General features: G+C 48.3%; 1 protein-coding gene across 2 annotated transcripts in view; it reads right to left on the bottom strand.

The window, feature by feature from the left end:
* The window catches only part of ATRN (attractin), a 1,434,670-nt gene that overhangs the window by 354,190 nt on the left and 1,059,539 nt on the right, over positions 1 to 20,941 (bottom strand). For both annotated transcript variants that reach the window (XM_069632253.1, XM_069632252.1), the window contains exon 26: positions 3,574 to 3,652. In XM_069632253.1, the coding sequence (XP_069488354.1) occupies positions 3,574 to 3,652 (79 nt within the window). The remainder of the gene's footprint in view (positions 1 to 3,573; positions 3,653 to 20,941) is intronic.

The raw sequence follows: 20,941 nt of genomic DNA, 5'->3' as shown, positions 1-20,941 counted from the left end.
CCGATGAGGTCACCCTGCCGAAAAAGCTTCCGAAGCAGCAAAGCTGTGAACGATGCATGTCATGGATGAGGAATACGTTGGAGAACACAATCTATTCAAAACTACTTTACCCCTTTCAAGCAATCCAAATATCCTTAACAAAGGCCTTTATTCAGTCACCTGACGAGCATATTTAGCAAAATTGTCTGGGGAGGACAGCAGCCAACAGTGACTACGTAACGCTTTAGTACGACTGCTGCAGTCTAACCATCCCTAATATGCTCTTCCACTAGGTAGCTGCACAAGCTAGTGTGGCAAAATCTTGGTTCCTAATCACAGTCGACCTCCACATGCCAACACTGAACAACACCCAAGTTGGTAAACCCTCACTGATGCAACATTAGTTGGTTCAACATCCCCACCACGTAATGGAATAAATATTCTTTGAATCGCCAAATTGGCATGGCACAGAATTGCAGACACCCTGGGTATAAACCTCTGCTGTCTTTAAATATCAAGTGCTGGTGAGCCCCAAACATGCCTCCATGAATAACCCAAACATTGAGAAGGTATGGAGAGCCCTCAGGATACTCACATGGGAAAACATGCTCTATGAAGGAGACTTCCTTACACTGGAACACTTTCTTACACTACAGGAAAATACTCAGGGGAACGCACTCTCCCATTGTAGTCAGTATGGCACTGAAGAAGCGTTGGCCGCATTTCTTAATACCCCTGCTCAATTTGATATTTACATACAAGTACCAAGGGCAACGATCTCTGAAATATACATATAATCATATTCACAAAAACAGGCACATATACAACCAGCATTAAATAGGTGGTAGCATGAGCTACAAATAATGTTGGAAGAAAAACAATGGTAAGGGATATAAACAGTAACTGGGAACATATTAATAAGCACTGGACTCGTGCTAGTGCACTACAAATGTATTCACAGACTATACTGCACACCGCTTCAGAGGAAGAAGTACGACCCAAGTAAGTCAGACAAGTGCCCCAAGTGTGGCTCCCCCACAGATTACTTTAAACACATGGGTCTGGGGATGCTCCAAATAGTAGATTCTGGTGACGGGTGATAAAGGAATAAGGGGAGATGATGGGGCATAGCAACAGACCATCCATGGGTAGGTGTCTACTAGCCTTCGATAAATAAGAAATATTATGTCTAGCCCCATAGCATCTTTAACATACTGTGCTAATTCTGCTGGGTGTCCTCTTCATATGGAAATTCCTTAGTGGCTTGCATCAGTCCCAATGGCTCGAATCCAAAAGGAATCAGGTAATCATCGATGTCATGCTTCATAACGATCCTCTGAAAACCCTCCCTGGACTGAAGTACAAATCTCAAAGTCGAGGATTGCTCTTCTGTCGACATCTAGAGTCTTTTCGCGGTCGGCGCTGACATGACACAGAGCAGCGGGCGAAAGGGTTGCCAAGGGCTCTCGAAGGCATCAAGGCTTTAAGTGTTCCTGGGCTTCGTTAGAATTGGTGGGACAGGACGCAAAGAACCTGCTGGCTTTTTCAAGTCCAATGGGCTAGATGTCTTCAACAGTTTTTCACCTGGAGAGGGAGCAGAGGGACACGCTTTCTTGAAGACCAACAGGAAGGGAAACATAGCAGTCCATCACTGGAGGGTCTTATTATCTCGGTTGCTTCTTTTTAGATAAATGCAGCAATTTGTTCCTCGAATGGGAACGTTTTTGGTGTTTCTTTGACCTCTTTGATTTCCCTGGTGTTTTTTCAACCGCACAGCTCCTGGCTTCATCAGATCTTCATTTCAAGATGGGGGTTGCACCAGACTACTTGGACGCAGAGTGCCCGAAAGTCACATGATCCACAAACAGCGACTGCATGATCGGTACCACAGCACCGTAGACACTTTATACACGTCAAACAATGACATTTCTGTGTCACAGTCTTGGCAATTTTTGAAACCTGGGGGTTATTTTGAAGAATATTGCAGGCTATTTGTCCTGATGCCACATCGAAACTCGATGAGGACAGTGCTGAGGTTCCTTGGCAACAGAGCCACACGGTTCCCATGCTGTCAAAGGGTTCTGAGACCTGCAACCTCTGGAAGAATATATTCAAGATGAGGAATCCGTGAGAAGAATCCATTAGCAAACCCGAGTTCCGTCTAAAATGGAAAGCCATCCAAACAGCCATTTTGGTGGTCCCTTGTAGCCAATTCAAACTAAGAAGCCACAAAAACAAAACAGAGGGAGCTTTAAAAATGCTTCAGTACCCAAACAGCCACCATAAGTGGGGATTTGGCTTCTAACGAGGTAAAAGGCTACCAATGTGGTGTGACAGAAACTAAATAGTAACGCTGGCAGAACACTCCTCATACACTAAGTGACAAACCTCACAAACAGCCAAAAATGCCGGTCTCACAAAAATAGTCAAAAATCCAAGAATGCCAGAAAATAGTTTAGAGGACTCGCAAAGTTAGAAAATGTAACCCAAAATGGAATTCTGCCTAAACAACTTCGAACGCATTGTGTGGCAGAGGACCAAACTCATGTGACAAAGTTATTACTCAACAGCTTTGTATATTTTTATACGTTAAGGTGCAAGAATTTGGGGAAAGCTCCAACTACCACAGGGCCCCACTGTCTTCCAGGTTCATGCCCCCTGCTAGTTTCCCATCCTAATAATGGCAGTGAGATAGTCCTTCCCTGGGGATCACACAGCTTTTTACCTTCTTGTAGCCCCAGGAACATGTCATTCTCTAATTTTAAGTCTCAGCTAAGGCCCAGCACCCTCGGCTCCCTTTCCAAGTCCCAGGGTTATAGCATTTGATATAGCACACTTGCTAGTCGTTCTGCATCAAGTGATATAGCGCCCATTCTAAGTTAAAGTTATAGAACGCACAGCTCATCCTGTAGTTTTCACAGTCTCAGACTCCTTGGCCATCCATCTGCCATTGTTTTAGTCTGTACAGTTTCCAAGCTGGAGTTTTATGTAGCCATCACCCATGTCAGAAAAGTAGGATAAGTCAACGTACTGCCCAAACAAGAAGCTGCTGGGTCATGTGCAAGGGTTCAAGCAGCTTCTCAGTCTCACAGCATTTGGGACCTTCTTATGGCAACTGTCATGATGCACATGGATAAAGATATAACCGACCTGCACGTAACTAACTGATCCCAGAAAGTGTTGGTATCCTGTTGAAAGCCCAGACATCAATTAACACCAATGCTAACAATTCACCTTGCATTTATTATCCTTGCCTAGCTTGACTGTAGTGGCCAATGAGTCAGGAGTATTTGGAGGATTTACTGAATTAAGCAGATAAGAAAAAAAAAGTAGATGTTGGAATATCTGATGATCTCTGCACAAGTGGAAATACAAAACTGATGGCCGAAGCATGGATGAGTCTATATAAATACGTTAAGTTACTTCTGGCAGCTTCCAAGTGCCCTCACTCATTTGGGCTAAAGCCGCTCAGATGGCGGGTTTCTGATTTCCGAGACCAGTGTGAGCCTTTAAACATTTCAAATAAGGAATCTGTGGGATGAGGGTACCCATTCAAAAAGGGTGCAGGAAAAATGAAATGTTCGTGTAACTAACCTCTCTCCTTCGTGATGCCCAGCAGCTTTGCTTGATCTTCCAAACGACAGCAGCCACAAGAAGCAGGGATAGAAAGCAACTGCAGAAAACAGAGACTGTCACTGCATGTCATTTTTCAGCATTTTATTGTATAAAATGATGTTCATCTACATGCGGCTAAAGGATGTAGTTGGTAGCATTTACTTGAGATTAGTAATGACACGTTTCAGTCTTTTAAAATGTTATTATTCCATGTGTAAGCGATGCACCAAAATGTAAACACAGTTGAGGAAAAGTACCAGTATCCTTTTAATTGTGTGTGTATTGGAAGCATCAGCGGACAACCAAATAAAAGCAAATAAAAATCCGCCAGAGTAAGAGTGTAGAAGATCAGAGTGTTGCAGGAAACCTTGTGGATAATAAACAGCTGGTATTCAAAGCATTCATGATCTTTAGACAAAAGGGCGTCGCCCATCCTGGGAGCTACACTTCAGAAGGCACGCACTACCAGAAGTGGGTTAAAGCCTGCGGGCTGAGCAAATAGTTCTCAACTGGAACTGACTGTCACAATAATGCCATGGTTGAGTAAAATACTACCATCTGGTGCTCCATTCAAAACCACACAGGGAAGCATTTACAATGGTACTTGTACACAGACAGATGTTCTGAGTAACATGCATTGTAAGGGGAAAAGCAATGAAGGCATTTACAAAAGCAAAGCTATGCTGAAAGTGTCAAAGCAAACAAAGTCCTGTCCATATGAATATGAGTAAAATTGAAAGTGTTTACAGTGAGACAAATTAAACAATGTTACAAAATGCAAATCAAATGTTTTTAGAGAATGGAAAAAGAAAACCAAATAGACTGAAAGGAGAGAGTGAACAGCAATTATTGTAGCTTTAGAGGATACAAACTTTTTACTGTTGGAGATGTAAATCTCAGATCCTTCATATTCCATTTGAAAAGGAAGACACCATTGCTTACAAAGCAGAGGCGGCGGGACCCAGTGATGGAGCGGACAGGCCGAAGGTGGCGCAACACAGTGCTGGTGGGAGCGCGGCCAGAGGCAGCAGAACACAGTGATGGAGGGAGCGGAGGCAGCACAACACAGTGAAGGAGGGAGCGGGGCCGGAGGAGGCACAACACAGTGAAGGAGGGAGCGGGGCCAGAGGCGGCACAACACAGTGAAGGAGGGAGCGGGGCCAGAGGCGGCGAGACACAGGGAGAGAGGGAGGGAGAGACACAGTGAGGGAGGGAGCAGGGCCAGAGGCGGCGCGACACAATGAGGGAGGGAGCAGGGCCAGAGGCGGCGCAACACAGTGAGGGAGGATCAGGGCCAGAGGCAGTGCGACACAGTGAGGGACGGAGCGGGCCAGAGGCGGGCAGACACAAGGGTGAAGTTTAGGACGAGTGTCTTTGGGTCAGGCAGTATGAGCTAAAGGACACTGATAGGCTATAGAGAAAACGACTGGTTTAAGTTTAAAGCTAAACTGCATTTTACGAAGGACTCCCAGCCGGACGACGGGAATATTCATGAGCATGGGAATCCATGAAGAACCCATGCTGGAGAAGATGACCAGGACGCTAAATGAAGTGAAAGTGTAATAGCACAAACATCAGGAGTAGGAAATCATTCTCCTGACCTTAGTTGATTAAACTAGTGGTAGGATCAGATAGGTTAGTTTTGGTTAGTGGACTTATTGGACATTGACACGCGAATGATTAGCACCTTAGTTAGAAACGCAGGTAGGTAACACCCCATATCAATAAGGAAAGAATAGCCTTGCTCTTATTTCTTTAATAAAGACCATTTAAAAATGTTCTCTGAGCAAACGCAGCCGCCTGCGGATGCGACACAAAGATTACAGAAAGCACCTTGTTCAGGGGTCCTTTTAAACACGGAAAGAACCACCAGGTACACCTTTACCATGCCCACTTGAAGGCCTGGTTTGGCTGAAACCAACAAACTCCATCACTGAGGCGGTGGGGCATGACATGGGTTCCACTTCCTTTGCCTTTCACCAAGTCATAAATGTTCTCCATCAGCACGCATACGGAGGCCTAGTGGACGGCCCACGTGCAATCAACTACACCCCAAGTACCTCATCATTGAGGTAACCGTAACTCAGCCTCTAAAGAGCAAATCATGCAGGTTGAGGGGGTCTGCAGGATCAGGTGCAACACTTTCCCTCCCGACTGATGAGAGGTCTGACCTCTGAGGAACCTGGAGAGGTGTGCATACGGCCAGTTCCAGGAGATCCGGGTACCACGACCACCTCGCCCAGCCCAGGGCGATCAGGATCAGGCGAAACCTGGATCTCCGCAACCTCCTGAGAACCGGTAGAGATTGGAACCCATAATGGAGCTTGAAGACCCACTCCAACAGAAACAAGTCTACTGATGCTTGGGGTGAAATTCCCCCAAACAGAACTGTTTGCATTGTGTGTTATCCTTCGTCACAGGTCCACCGGATAATCTCTGTAATGACCTCTGGGCATAGCTCCCACTTGTGGGGGACCGAGCTCTGCCTGCTCAGAGCAGCTGCCAACCCATTTACCAACGCTGCTAGATGAGCTGCAGAGGCTGAGATGTTGTTCCCTTGCATCCAGGACCATAGCCGCATGACTAACGCTTACCTCTGGTGCCCTGCAGGAGTGCCTGGTAAGGAATGTCGGTGCGCAGTACTTGACCTTGTGCTGCTTGTTCCAACCACACTGTCGCACTGAAAAGGCTGTTGCCCAGCAGACAGTACAGTCGAGGGTGATTAGATACGATTCCCAGGATATTGAGATGGCTGTGGGACCCTCTGGGTGACCTAAAGAAAACGAAGTGGGTAAGCAACTGTGCGCCTGCTCTCCCCCACCTCCCGTGTTGTTCCCCAGGGCTGGGTGAGCAGACTGGCAATACTGGACTCTGCTCACCTTATATCAACTTGGAGTGCTGAAAGGCTGAACAAGCCGACTTCCAGTTACTTCACTGGGTTTGATGGCCCAGACCTGCTGCGGCGTACACGATGCCAGAGGTTGAGTGTCTTATTGTCTAGTGTCCTTTGCGCATTGCAATCTCTGCATTAAGTCCTTTTCTACTTTAATGTCTTTCTGTAGAGAAGCACGTTGTATAAATAGTCTGAGCGCAATGTTTTCGTGCACACGTGTGTCTTGAACGTGCGTTTTAATGTCTTTCAGCTCCATCAGATACCCGCTTCGTGGAATGCTTGTGAATAGTCTGCGCAACGTAGAACAGGTAACTGAATGTGTAAAGTTAAAACCATGCCGCGGGATCCGTTTTGACTTGTCTTGTCTTTTCCTTTGGTGGAAGCGGAAGCCTCTGGCGTTTTCCGGTGGTAAGTATCAGTAGTGTGTGGAAGAGCGGAACACCATGTGAAGAGCGGAGTATTCCAATGACACAGACTTCAGGTAAGTTGGGTTTGGAATAACGGGCCAGTGCACATGGAGACACTGACAGACAGGAAGGCAAGCATTACGCTGCCTGCTGATTGCAGCCGGAGAAAACACTAAGTGCTGAGTGTGGCCCAGGGCGGGGTTTATATAGCCCTGGGCTGCACCCAGCACCACTAGACCATCAGGGATTTTCTTAGCATGGAATTCCAGGAACCATCTTAGGCTCAGTTAGGCATCCTGCTCTGGGGACCATCTTGGTAGGGGCATTTACAGTTGTTTGGCTGCAAATGGGTGAAAGCTGCAGCCTGCACCAGCCAGCTACCATTATAGTCCAAGCCATCCCTACAGTATGTACCTGCGCCTTGCCTGGGGTCATGACAATGAGCTTCCTCCACATGGGCAGTGATCTCATTGTTTATTGAAGTAGTGAATGGTCACTGGTTTATCTGTTAACACCAGGACAGGTTTCCCCTGAAGAGAAGGCGCAAAAGCCACCAGCGAAGGTCTGACTGCTCGCAGGTCCATCAAATTGATGTTGCAACCTCCTTAGACCAATAGCCGCTGATCTGTCGAGAGCTGCAACGAGCTGCCCAGCCCTTCAGTGAGACGTCTGTGATAACCGGCTCCTCCATCAACAGCAATCAGAAAGGTTCTTCCACCAAAATGTTCGTCCTGTTGCTCCACCCGGTTCACCACCGACCTCAACACCTGGAGGACATCAGACATTCCACCGAAATACTGCAACCACTGGCTCATGCAAAGTCACTGAACGGACCTCATCCAGAGTCTCACCTGCAACACCAGGAAAATACAGGCTGCCATGAGTCCCAGCAGCCAAAGGAAAGACAATGCTTGGAAAATGCTGGAATTCTGGAACAGCAGGACCATTTTTGCCACGTTGGTGACTCTCTTTGGGAGGAAACGCCTTTCCCTCCGGGGAATCCAAGAATGTTCTGATGATCTGTATCGTTTTGACTGGTGAAGCCTGGGAGATCATGGAGCAACCCAGGTCCTGCAATAGAGAACATTTGTCCTCGAGGTGCCTCGAAACTTGATCTGGTGACTGCTCGGATCAGCTTGGTAAAGACCCTGGGGGCAGAGGTCTAGTTAAAAAAAAGAGCATCTTGGATTGGTTATGTGCATCCCCAATGATCAATCTTAAGAACTGTTTTCTGTGCATGGGCACATTAAAATAGGAGTCCTGAAAGTCCAACACCACCAGCCAGTCTCATCAATAGAGCCTGGAGAATTTCCCTCAATGTCACCATTCTGAATTTGTGCTTCCTCAGGAATTTGTTCAAATCCATTAAGTCCAGAATAGGATGGAGTCCTCCCCCTTTCATGGGGACCAACAAGTATTGGGAGGACGACCACAAGCCTATTTCATTAGTTTACGCTTCCAATACTGCTAACCCTTCAAAAGAAGGGCATTCAGCTCTTCCTGGAGCGCCCATTCCGGCTGTTGGGAGGGAGGTGGAGGTCTGTCCTGTGGTCTCTCAAAAAATGGTAGGCAGCAGACAGGCTCGATCAACTGAAGGACCCAGAGTCGGAAGTGATTTTCTCCCATTTGCTAAGAAACCAGAGTCTCTCGCTCCAACCGGGAAGAATGGAGGGGGGCGGGTTCTCAAAGAGCTTTCAGGGGAGATTTCGATGCAGCAGCAGAGGACCGTCTCGACCCTACTCTACCTCTTCTTGGTCACAGGAATCTGCGTTGCCCCTGCATGGTCTGCAGTAGTCCTACATTGCTGACCATGTACCTGAACCTTTCTCACAAGTAGCAGCTACCAATGGTAGCAGAAATGCTCAATGCAGTAACCTATATATAGTATAGTCTCATCTGTAGAGCTAGCCATGTGCAAGATGCAATCAATGTATTTTCAAAAACATTCTTGCTGTCACTGTGTTCTGAGATTAAATAAACAAACAATTTACCTGAACGCTTGCAGAATATATAGACTTGGTGGTACAGCTTGATCATTGGTTGCAGGAGAGGCGGTCTGACCGTTCTAGTATGGAGGGACGCCCTTGTATGTTTGTCCTCAGGCAGTGCCCTCCAAGACCACGGAGAGCCCGCCAGATCCCATGCAATTGGGTAGTGTACGAGGACCCCTCACCAAAGAGGCACGGGAACGACGCAGACGCCAGCAGCTTTGCTTGTACTGTGGCAAGGGACACTTTCTGAAGGATAGTCTTAATAAAACACCCCAGAAGCCACTTGATTTAGGCACAATAGAACCAAGGGGATTGTCGGAAAACTGTACGGCTTGACAAGAGTAGAGATCGGCTTGTCAGGAAAGGAAAAACACCAACGGTCTTGCATCTTACAACACCGGTAATCCTGCTTTTCCCCGAACAGCCTCAACGAATACATGCCTTCGAAGCATATATTGACTGTGGCGCAGTAGGTAACTACATGGATATTACAGTGGCCCTGTGGACAGGTGTTCCCATTCTGAAGCGGGAGACGATTGACAACATTGTCTCCGTAGACGGAACACAGCTCTCCTCCGGGCCTGTGAGCCAATGTACCGGGAAGGTTGTACTGTTGCGTCACGATGGCCAGAGGGAACATGGTGTTTGACCTGATTAATGCACCTCAGTTCCAGCTCATATTGGGTATGCCCTGGTTGGAGTGTCATAAACCGGTCATAAACTGGCGAACCCACACGTTGACCTTTCCTGCCAAATGTGTACAGACTTGCTATCCGTCCGCTCCCCTCAATGCGCAGATACCAACAACCGGAGAACAAGACAAAGATGCGCAGAGGTAATCGGAATCATGGAACAATTGCCGCCGGAATACGAGGCCTACCAAGATGTCTTTCAAAAAGAACAAGCTAACATCCTGCTGCCGCACATGCCCTTCGACTGCCAAATCGACTTACTACCAGGAGCCCCACCTCCTTACAGCCGCATATACGCACTTACGGAAAAGGAGAACGAGCAATTGTGCAAATATCTGGATCAGTATCTGGTCAATGGGTTTGTCCAACCCTCCAAGTCACCTGCTTCCTCGGCTCTCTTTTTCGTCCCCAAGAAGGAGGGAAACATCAGAACTTGTATAGATTACAGAGGGCTCAATAAAATCACCATCAAGATCCGGTACCCCCAGCCGCTTATCCCGGTGCTACTGGACCAAGTAAAGGGGGCTAAGATCAATACGAAACTGGACCTCAGGAGAGCAGGTCATCTGGTCCGCATTAAGGGTGGGGATGAGTGGAAGACAGCCTTCCGCACAAAGTTTGGGCTGATCGAATACACCGTCATGCACTTTGGGCTGTGCAATGCACCAGCTGCATTTCAATTCTTTATGAATGATGTGTTAAGGGAACTCCTGGACGTCTGTGCTATGATATACATAGACGACATACTGATCTATTCCACAATGCTGGAAGAACACATACACCATGTGAAAGCAGTCCTGGAAAAGTTACGCCAGCACCAGCTCTATGCCAAACTTGAGAAGTGTGCCTTCCATGTGACTAAACTAGAGTTCTTAAGATTTATCCTGACACTACAAGGAATTCTGCTGGACAATCGCAAAGTAGAAGCGATACTCCAATGGCCGTCGCCCACTTCGATCAAAACCGTCCAGAGCTTCGTGGTGTTCGCCAACTTCTATCAGCGTTTTATTGTAAACTTCTTGGACATAGTTCATCCGATCACTGCGTTACTTCGGAAGAACAAGACGTTTCGTTGGACCACTGAGGCAGAACAGGCTTTCGTGCAACTGAAACATCAGTTCACCACTGCTCCGATATTCAAACATCAAGATCCTGAACTCCTGTATTTGGTTGAAACCAATGCATCCAGTGTGGCTATGAGGGCGGTTCTGTCCCAGTGAGACCCAGACTCCTACCAGTTACATCCGATAGCATTCTGGTACAAGAAATTCAGTCCAGCTGAACTGAACTACGCTGTGACAGACAAAGAACTACTAGCATTCAAAGCTGCCTTTAAGGAATTGCTACATCATTTCCTTGGGACACGTCACACTGTCAAAGTGCTCTCTCACCACCGAAATTTGCAATCCTTACAGATAGCCAAGGATCAAACCCCCAGACAATTACTATGAGCACAGTTTTTCACCCAATATGACTTCACAGTAACCATCCAGGTGTATGAAATGGAAAGGCGGATGAGATATCCCGAATAGGCTGCGACACTGAAGGGGAGGATGTGTATGCCAACCCGGCGCCCGTTGCAATAATACCAGAAGAAAAGCTGTTGAGGGCCATTAGGGTCAGTCCACCATCTCTAGACAAGTTACAGGACGAAATCAAATAGGACCATGAAACCAGACCAAATACAAGCATGGACGGCACAAGGAACTCAACGAACACAAGAAAATGGCCTTCCATATTACCATAAAAGGTTGCATCTACCGAGTTCCACGATGCATACCCAAGTACTTCAAACCTACCATGACACGCTCATAGCAGACCATCCAGGGATTGCAAAGACTTTGGCAAGAACCCGGCATAGTTTTTGGTGGCCTACGTGGCGGAAAGACACCATAAAATATGTGAAAACCTGCAATATCTCTGTCAGTAATAAAACGCCTAAAAACAAGACACAAGGACTCCTCTGTCCATGGTCTATACCACCGGCTCCATGGCACCCAAACTCTTTAGATTTTATCACAGACTTACCACCCTGTAATGGTTATAACACAATACTGGTCGTTGTTGACCGTTTAACACAGGGCTGTTGGCACAAACATTTTGAGCAAATATAGTTAAACTACATGGTTTTCCATCAGTGATCTTCTCCGACTGAGGTAGTCAGTTTTTGTTCAGATTCTGGTGAAGCTATTGTGCCAAGGCCCAAATTGAGATCCGTTTACCTACAAGTCACCACCCAAAGAATGATGGCCAGACCGAAAGAACAAATCAGACTCTTGAACAGTATCTGCAGTGCATGCTTACTCTGGTAGTTTCAGACTAGGTAGAACTCCAGTGGGCTGCAGAGTATGCGTACATAACACCATCCATAGTTCTACACAGTTTTAGACTTTTTTTTCTCCTACATGGGAGAGACCCACGTACCACCGCACTCGATCCACCAATGCTCCTGCTATTAGCACCTTACACTTGAGTATCAAAGAGACCCTGAACCAGGCTATCCGGACCCTCCAAGAATAAAAAAAAAGCAGTTTATAAGCGCTTTGCAGATAGAAAGAGGTCTAAAGAACCCAAAAATCAAGTAGGGGACAATGCATGGCTTGGTGTTACTGCCACATTTAAGGGCTAGCCCCATCACAAGTCTGGCGTGTTTACCCACAAGGTCAGAGCACCAAAAAATCCCCATTGGATTCAATGATCAATTTGGGGATGGGAAAGTAGTTAGCGCCAAACACGTTATCCGGAGGTAATATTGCTGGATGGGTGGGTACTAAAGCTAATAAAGTCCGGGATACCACCCAACTTGTGATCAGGCCATTTGAAACTGGAACTTTAGGAGAGACTCATCGGCTTTAGTCCCAAAGAGGTTGTTGCATCCAAATGACTTATTCAGGAGTATCTATTCAACAGCTTTCCTGTAGCGATGGTATGTGCCATACAGTTAGCTCTGTCACTGCCCAAATTTAGAAATTGATGGGATGCCTCATTGCCATCTTTGACCAGGGCCTCAAAGTCCCCTCTCCCACAGGCAGGTGTTCTGCGGCCCCCAAAACTGTGGCCCACAGACCGAAAGAGAATTTGACCATGGTACAGGAGGGCATACATGGGCCTTCGACCCAGACTACAAGAGTTAAAAAAACCTTCCTCACCCAGGCGTCCACCTTATTACACACTCGGTCAAGATGTAAGGATGGAAGGAAGAAGTCTTCAGGCTTTCTGTAGAAGCTTGGACAACATGGCTTCCCAGGGGAAGTGCCCACAGTTGGGACTGAAGCTGGCTTGGTCTATAATCGAGGACCGGGGCCTCTACTGCCAGGTTAAAGGGCAGTAAGGTCCCCCTTTCTGGACATTCATCAGGAATGTGTCAATTTCAATTGAACTTTGGGCCTTGGGGGTCTGATAACCCTAAGGTCTCTACCAGCTGGAACATCAGGGGTTGAAAAGAAGCAGGAGGCTTTCCTGGAGATTGTGCAAGGAGCTTGTCTAGCTCTGGAGATGTGTCCAGAGCACTTACCTCTTGCAAGTCAGTGGCAAATTCCATTAATTCCCCCCTTCCTCTCTGTTCAACACATCAAGATAATCCCTGACTTCCCTGGGGCATAGAGGTTTGAGCTAAAAGGGGATGGGATCACCCTCTCAGTCAACAATATTCTGTATTTATATGGATGCACACATAGGAAGAGGGACAATGTAGAGGGCAGAGCTGGAGCCAGAAGATAGACGTCAGAAGACAGATGTGCAGTTTGGAGACTGTCATCGCCTGTAGGAGCTGAGGTCATGCCTGAAGGCGTACCCTTGTCAACTTTTGTAGGGTTTCTGTCGGATCGTCTGTACCCAGTGTTCCCTGGCACAGAAGCCAAAGCAGTCTACGTTGAGGAATTGGCATAGATATAACACATCTTAACCCGAAAGACCTCTCATTCCTCTGGGATGCAGAAATTGGTTAGAAAAGTTGTGAGATGCCTTATCAGGAGGCCCCTGAATGGGGGGACTTCTCTTCTTTGCGGAAGAAAAATTACGCATGGAGGAACCAGTAGGTAAGCGTTTACTCTTGTGGTGCTTCTTTTAGTCTTTGTGCACCAGGAACCCTTGTGGAAAAATCTGCAGAGTTTTGCAGCCAGATCTTCACGCACCTTAGTATGCATCAACTGAAATGACTTCCACAAAATAGTATTAAAAAATCCTGAGGGGGGTGAAAACGCCCCCCCCCCCACTACCCGCATCTCCACCCAATGTGTTGTTCCTGAAGCAAGTAGAGGTCATGGAATATAGGAAGTAAGGTCACTTGGCGGGGGCGCTTCAATATATACTGGCCGAATGTCATACGGCGTGGGGCGCATAAAGGTGTTGAGCAGGGCCTACGCAGAGTTGCCTAGAGCCCCCTTGTGGCAGAAACATTTCCAAAGAGCAGCTGTGATGCGACATAGGTATCGGAGTTGAGAAATCCAAGGGGAAACATTCATCAGAAAGAACGTTATCAAAAAGCCCAGTAATTTGTTCTTCCCTTCATGAGGCCCTCCAGAAACAGAAAGGTTGCTGCAACTGTTGCTGCTTGTTGAGAATAATTTCTAAAGTCAGCCCGAGGGGCAAGACTTCAGGCGGCCTCCCTAGTTATGGTGAACAGGGAAGACTCAGAGGTTAGCCAAAAACCCAAACCAGTGAGACGATTGAGCGTTCAAAGCTAAGTTTCAGAAAAAGTTAGTGGTCAAGAGGGTCATACAGTGTTTATAACAAAATTAAAATAGTGACTTTTTCAGTGAAACATGAATAAAGACCATTTTTTAAAATGAAATATATGTGGGGGGGTAACTAATTAACAAGGGGGGGGAGACTTGGGGGTAGGTAAAGCAGCGAAAGCTGGCGGGGGACCTCCCAAAACAAAAAAAAAAGAAAACATTTGAAATGTTTTCGTCATTTTAGAGTCACTGAAAAGGTTTTGTCACCATTTCTTCTTGTCGAAATAAAGACATGTAGCCGGTCATGGGCTATAGAAAGTGCACACAGGTCAGCACTCAACTCAATTTCGTTAGTCCGAAAATACAGTAATTTATTAGGCCTTTAAGAAAGAACTCACATGTAAGTTTTGCAATCAAGAACTATAGATGACATATATAAATTCAGGTAAGTAATAAAAGGTAAGAAAACAGACTAGCTTATCCTCTCAGAAACAAGGCGTGAAGGTTTAGAGTACTGAAAACTGGTTGAAGGAGCACCCCCTCTTGTGAGTAAGTCTTCCCTTTGGGGAAGATAAATTGGAGGGCACATCACTATCTCTAGAAGTTCCAGGTACCAAGTTCTCCAGGCCCAACCCGGAGAAATCAGGATCATGAATTTTTTGAACTTTCTCAAACTCCTGATGACACGAGGAATGACGGGGGCTGGTGGAAATGCACACAGAAGTGGAAATTTTCACTCCACTATGAACGCGTCTCCTAGAGCTCCTCTCTGAGAATATTCCATGGAGCAGAATAGGTCGCACTTCCTGTTGACACTGGATGCAAACAGATTGACCTGAGGAGTTCCCCAAAGGGTGAAAATCTGTAGAAGGGCTTCCTGACCTACTCGGGGGAGACAGTGCTCTGCCTGCTCAGAGCATCTGCCACTATGTTTGTCTTCTCCAGTTCGGTAAATTGGCAGCAGAGGGATTCCTTCTCTTAGTGCCCGAAACCAGAGCCGAATTGCTTTTCTGCGCAGAGGTAGTGACACTACACCCTCTTTCTTGTTGAGGTAGTACATGGCCACTGTATTGTCCGTCATTATCAGGACAGTCTTCCCACACACACAAAGCAGAAAAGCGATCAGCGCTGATCTGATTTTTCTCAGCTCTAAAAGGTTGATGTGAAGTTTGGACTCCGACAGAGACCAACGGCCGCTGATTAAAAGGTTGTTCATGTGGGCTCCCTACACTGTGAGGAAGGCATCTGTCACAACTGTCATCTCTGGCAATGGCCACCAAAACCTTTTTCCTTTCATCACAATCATCCGACAGGCGCAAAGCAATACAGACTCTCCATTTGCTCGAAGAGTAGGGTTTGCATTCAAGCCTGCATCTCTGGGGCCTCCAACAACTCTGGCAAACTGTTTAAAATATGCAAGGAACTTGCCAATCCTTCTGCAGTCTCCGCAATCTCTTCTGCCATCCCTGATCTTCTGCACCTCACTGGCTTCCTGCTTTCTTTCCAAAATGCAGGATATTCTGTCTTCACTCTCCTATACCCCCCTCCCTCCTCCGCTCTCATCCCTCCCTTAACTCCCCTCTCAACTTCCCTACTTTTCTTCCAGAGCACCGGATGAGGTATCTAGACTAGTCCTCTCTATGAAAGTCTTCCCCAAACAAGTGCTCCCCTGCTCCTCCAGAACTATCAAGGACAACATTGCCTCTCTTGTGCCTTCCCTTAATGATTTCTGTAACCACTCCTTTGCCACTGGCTCATTCCCTTTACCCCTAAAAAACACTACCTTGTGCATCCCCTCCTTAAAAAGCTCTCGGCTAACCCCTCCTGCCCTGCCATCGCCATATTTCCATTCCCTCCTTTCAAACTCCTGAGAAGCTGGCCATCTCCCAACTGGCCCAACACACTAAACGTGTCGCCTGTCTCAATGACCATCAGTCTGGATTTAGAGCAGCTAGAGGAAGTGAAGAACAAGTTACTTTCTTACCTGGTAAAGTTCTTTCGATGGGATGTTCCGACGACGTATTCCACATCTATGACAGGTAATCACCACAGCTGTGCTTCTTCGGAAAATTTTCGGGATCTGCGTCCTGCGTCGATGACGTCGATACGCCGGCGTCAAGGGCCTCCGTCGAGCTGACGTACCTGGATGTTATACGTAGTACGCACGAAGCCCGTAACCTCAGTTGTAGTTTTTCCCAGAACGTGTAGCACCAATCTTCTGCCAGTATGACTACAGAAAGCCTTGCGGAAACGAAAGCTGCAATCGCATAAGAAATTCTGTAGAGGAGCAGGTAGGGAGGGAGTGATGTGGTATACGTCGTCGGAACATCCCATCGAAAGAACGTTACCAGGTAAGAAAGTAACGTGTTCTTCGAAGGGATTGGTTCCTCCGATGTATTTGTAAGGAGGTGGGAAAAGAATTTAGAATTTTAGAACACCCAATTAAATTGCAGAATAGGGGACCGCCTTGCCAAAGGCCAAAATCTTGCCTATGAATAGAATCCAGGGAGTAGTGGCTGCTTCACAAATGTAACGAATGGGAACACCCCTCTGCAGGGCAGGGCAGTAGAGGCAGCCACATTCCTAGTAGAACGGGCCCATAAGCCTACCAGAGGGTCCTTACCTGCCAAGCAGTAACATTCAGAAATTGTCACGATAATCCATCTAGACAAAGTCTGTTTAGTAACAGCTTGTCCCAAACGCCTTCCAGCATATTCTACAAAGAGCTGGTCGTCCACTTTAACCCGGGACATGCATGAGATGTAGAAACTTAAAGCTATCCTAGGATCCAACCTATGGAGCCTCTCCTCTTCCTTAGCAGAAATCAAAGGAATGTTAAAATAAGAACACTCCTCAGACGAGCGCTTAAATATAGATAGCGCCGCCAGGTAACCTTTAATGGTACCCACTTGCAGGCCCTTGTGGGTTAACGAAAGCAAAAAAGACAGAACCACAGGAATGGCACATGAAAAAGGATCCACATTCTTAACCCTGCACCAGTCGCAGAACTTCCTCCAACGGCAACAGTACAGGGACATCGTTGAAGGCCTTCTGGCCGAAAGCAACACCTCCATCACGTCTTCAGGGAGGTCCCAATCCTTATACCTCAACCTTTCAGAAGCCAAGCATGAAGGTTGAGGGATCTTACCTCTGGAAGGAGAACCTGACCCCCCTCCTGTGAGAGCAGATCGTCTTGGTAGAGAAGACGGCGTGGAGGGCAGATGGACATGTCAAGAAGGTACCACGTTCTCCTGGCCCATGCCGGAGCAATGAGGCTCATTCGGGAACCGAACCTTCGTAACCTCCACAGCACTTGCGGAATGATGGGGACTGGAGGAAACGCGTACAGCAGTGGGAAGGACCACTCCACTACGAACGCGTCCCGTAAGACTCCTCTTGGAGGAAATTCCTGCGAGCAGAATCTTTCGCACTTCCGGTTGACACTGGTGGCGAAGAGATCCACTTGTGGGGTCCCCCAATGGGCGAAGATCTCCTGAGCCAGCTCCCAATCGTGATAGACCGTGCTCTGCCTGCTCAGAGCGTCCGCCGCCACGTTTTCGTCTCCGGCCAGATGAACTGCTGAGATCGAAATTTTCTGCTGGATGGCCCAGAACCAGAGCTGCATCGCCTCTCTGCACAGAGGGAGAGACCCTGCCCCCCTGCCTTTTTGTTGAGGTAGTGCATGGCCATTGTATTTTCCGTCAGAATCAGGACATTCTTCCCCCGCACATACGGCAGAAAAGCCTTTGGGGCTAGCCTGACGGCCCTCAGCTCCAACAGATTAATATGGAGTCTGGACTCCAACAGAGACCAATGACCATTGACCGTCAACTCGTTGGGATGAGCTCCCCAACCCGTGAGGGATGCGTCCATCACAATCGTCACCTGCGGCCAGGGTAGCCAAAATGGAGCCCCCTTCATCAGAATGCCTTTGAAGGCCCACCACAGAAGATCCAGGGCGACCAAGAGCGGAACCTGAACGGGATCCGACATCCTGCCGGAGGACTGTGAACACTGCATCTTGAGAGCCCACTGCAGAAATCTCATCTGCAGCCTGGCCTCTGGCACCAGAAGAATGCAGGATGCCATGAGCACAAGCGACTTCAAGCATTCTAATGCTGGGAGACCCTGGGCATGTTGAAACTTGTTCACCATCTGCAGAATGTGATGAGCCCTCACCTGGGGAGGAAAAAACAGCCCCAGGGATGTGTAGAGCACTGCTCCGATGTACTGGAGCCGCTGGGTAGGTGTCAAGTGGGACTTCTTTAAATTGAGGGAGAAGCCCAGCCTGTGAAGGGAGTGGCAGGTGACTGACAGATGATCCCGGACTGCTCAGGAGAGCGTGCCCTCATCAACCAATCGTCCAGGTAGGGGTAGACGTGAATCCCCCCTTTCCTGAGATATGCTGCCACCACCAACCTGAGCTTGGTGAAGGAGGTCAATCCGAACGGCAGGACCCGATACTGAAAGTGCGCGTCGGCAACCGCGAACCTCAGGTACTTCTTGTGCTTGGGATGAATCGGCAATTGAAAGTAAGCGTCCTTGAGGTCGAGAGACACCAACCAGTCCTGAAGTTGAAGGACCTGGAGGACTTGAGAGAGAGCAACCATATTGAACTTGTCCTTCCTGAGGGGCTTGTTTAAACCACGCAAGTCCATGATGGGTCTCAATCCCCAGTCTTTTTTCGGGATCAAAAAATATGGGGAATACCATCCTCTCGGCTACAGACACCAGTTCTATAGCGCCTTTCTCCAGCAGGGATTTGATTTCCTGCGCAAGGAGCGGATCCGGACTCTTCAAAGAGATTCCCTGGTGGATTTTCTTGAGGCCTCTGCAGGAAAGGAAGACAGTAGCCATGAGCTATGATCTCCAGAACCCACACATCTGAAGTATTGGCAAGCCATTCTACAAGATGCTGCGCCAGACTTCCCCCAACCGGCGAACCATGGGACATGGCCTCATGACTGAGCTGAAGCGGCTGCGGCAGCGCCTGAGGGCAAAGAGGCAACTGCCCGAGCGGCTTTGGCATCTCGAGTACCTTGTTTTCCACCTCTGGTACTCCTACGTTGGCCCCTTTGACAGGCCGCTCCACTCGATCTACCAAAAGATGAGTAGTATCGAAAGGAACCTCCCCTCCATTCTGTCCCGTAGGACGAAAAGGCAGAAGTTGGCGGATACAGCGCTCAATGACTTTGCTGCAGCCTTTGATGTCTGCAACCTCTCGAGGCTCTCGTCAGCCTTGCTGCCATAAAGATGTACACCATTAAGGGGCATATTGAGAAGCCGAGCTTGTACGTCAGGAGCAAAACCCGACTTCCACAACCACACAAATCTGCGCATCACGGTGCTCACCGCCATGGGCCGGCTGACACAGTCTGCCATGTCCAGACCCGACTGAACGGATTCACACATGGCATCCTTGCCATCCTGAACGAGGGCAAGAAAACCATACCGTTCCTCCCCTTCAGGAATATGTTCAGCCGCCAACGACACAATTCCACAGAGTGTGAGTGAAACGTGGTAAGGCACACACAGAGTTGGCTGCCTTTAAAGCCATACCTCCTGAAGACAACACTTCAGGGATGGTAGGGTATGATGCCTGCTTTGCTGGGGCCGTAGCCGCCTGCACCACCAAACTCTTCGAAGTGGGGTGCGTAGTCAAGTAGCAGGGGTCGCTACTGGCTGGACAGTATTTTTTAGGCAACGACCTGCTCACTGCCGGGAGACTCTCCGGAGCAGTCCAAGCCGCCGCCACCCTTCTCTGTAAAGCCATATGGAATAGCAACACCGGGTCAGTGGGTAGACCATGGTCAAGGATATCTGTCAGGTCATCCTGCAGAAAATTCACTGGTGGCGTAGACCACCCCAAGTACTCAGTCACCCTTGATATGAGGCGCCTGTACGAAGATTCAGCATGCGTACCAGGCTCAGGCCTGCCAAACTCGAACTCCGGGGAGGTATCAAGACCACTGGCGTTGTGCAAAGACTAACGCAGGTCTTCCAACTGGCTATGACCAGATAAGAGTTCGTCAGGAACCTCATCAGGAACTTCTTCAGACCCTTCATCCACCTCACAAATATAATCCAGAGGCTGGAATGGGGGCACATAAAAAGGCACAAACACATTTTTGGAGTTGGCCACGGCCTTCCTCAGGGGTTCCACCGGTCTCCGGGGTAACTCCGATAAAGCCTCCTCAAAAGGTGTCAAGGGAATCTGCATCGATGTCACGAGTGGCGCCGATGGCTTCGACACAGGCCTCGAGGGCGGTGCCCCGAGTGTGTCCTATGACGGACATGGCGCTGATGGCGTTGATGTCTTCTTAGAAGACTTCACAGGCTCTACCGGCGTTGAGGACCGGGACCTGGAGTGGGCATGGCTAGAGCGATCCACCTTGTCCGACCAGGACCTCGAAGGTTCCCGGTGATCGTGCGGACCGCCCGAGCCCGGAGGCGTGCGAATAGTGGCCCTAGCGCGTTTCTTCCCAGGTTCTCTCGAAAGCGCGGACGGAACGGAGCCCTGCGATTGGAAAATCGCCATCATCTCCTTACAAAATGCATCCCATTCCGCAGGAGAAGAGTGCTTGTTGGGACAAGCAACCCATCGACGGGCGGAGTCCTCGGACGGGGAAGGCGACCGGTGACGGCGCTTCCGCGAGTTACTCGAAGAGGCAGAGGAATGGCGGGAACC

This window comes from Ambystoma mexicanum, chromosome 6q (genome assembly GCF_040938575.1).
Source record: "Ambystoma mexicanum isolate Mex_15411 chromosome 6q, UKY_AmexF1_1, whole genome shotgun sequence".
NCBI classification, from domain to species: Eukaryota; Metazoa; Chordata; class Amphibia; order Caudata; family Ambystomatidae; genus Ambystoma; species Ambystoma mexicanum.
This window is presented reverse-complemented; position numbering and strand designations above follow the sequence as displayed.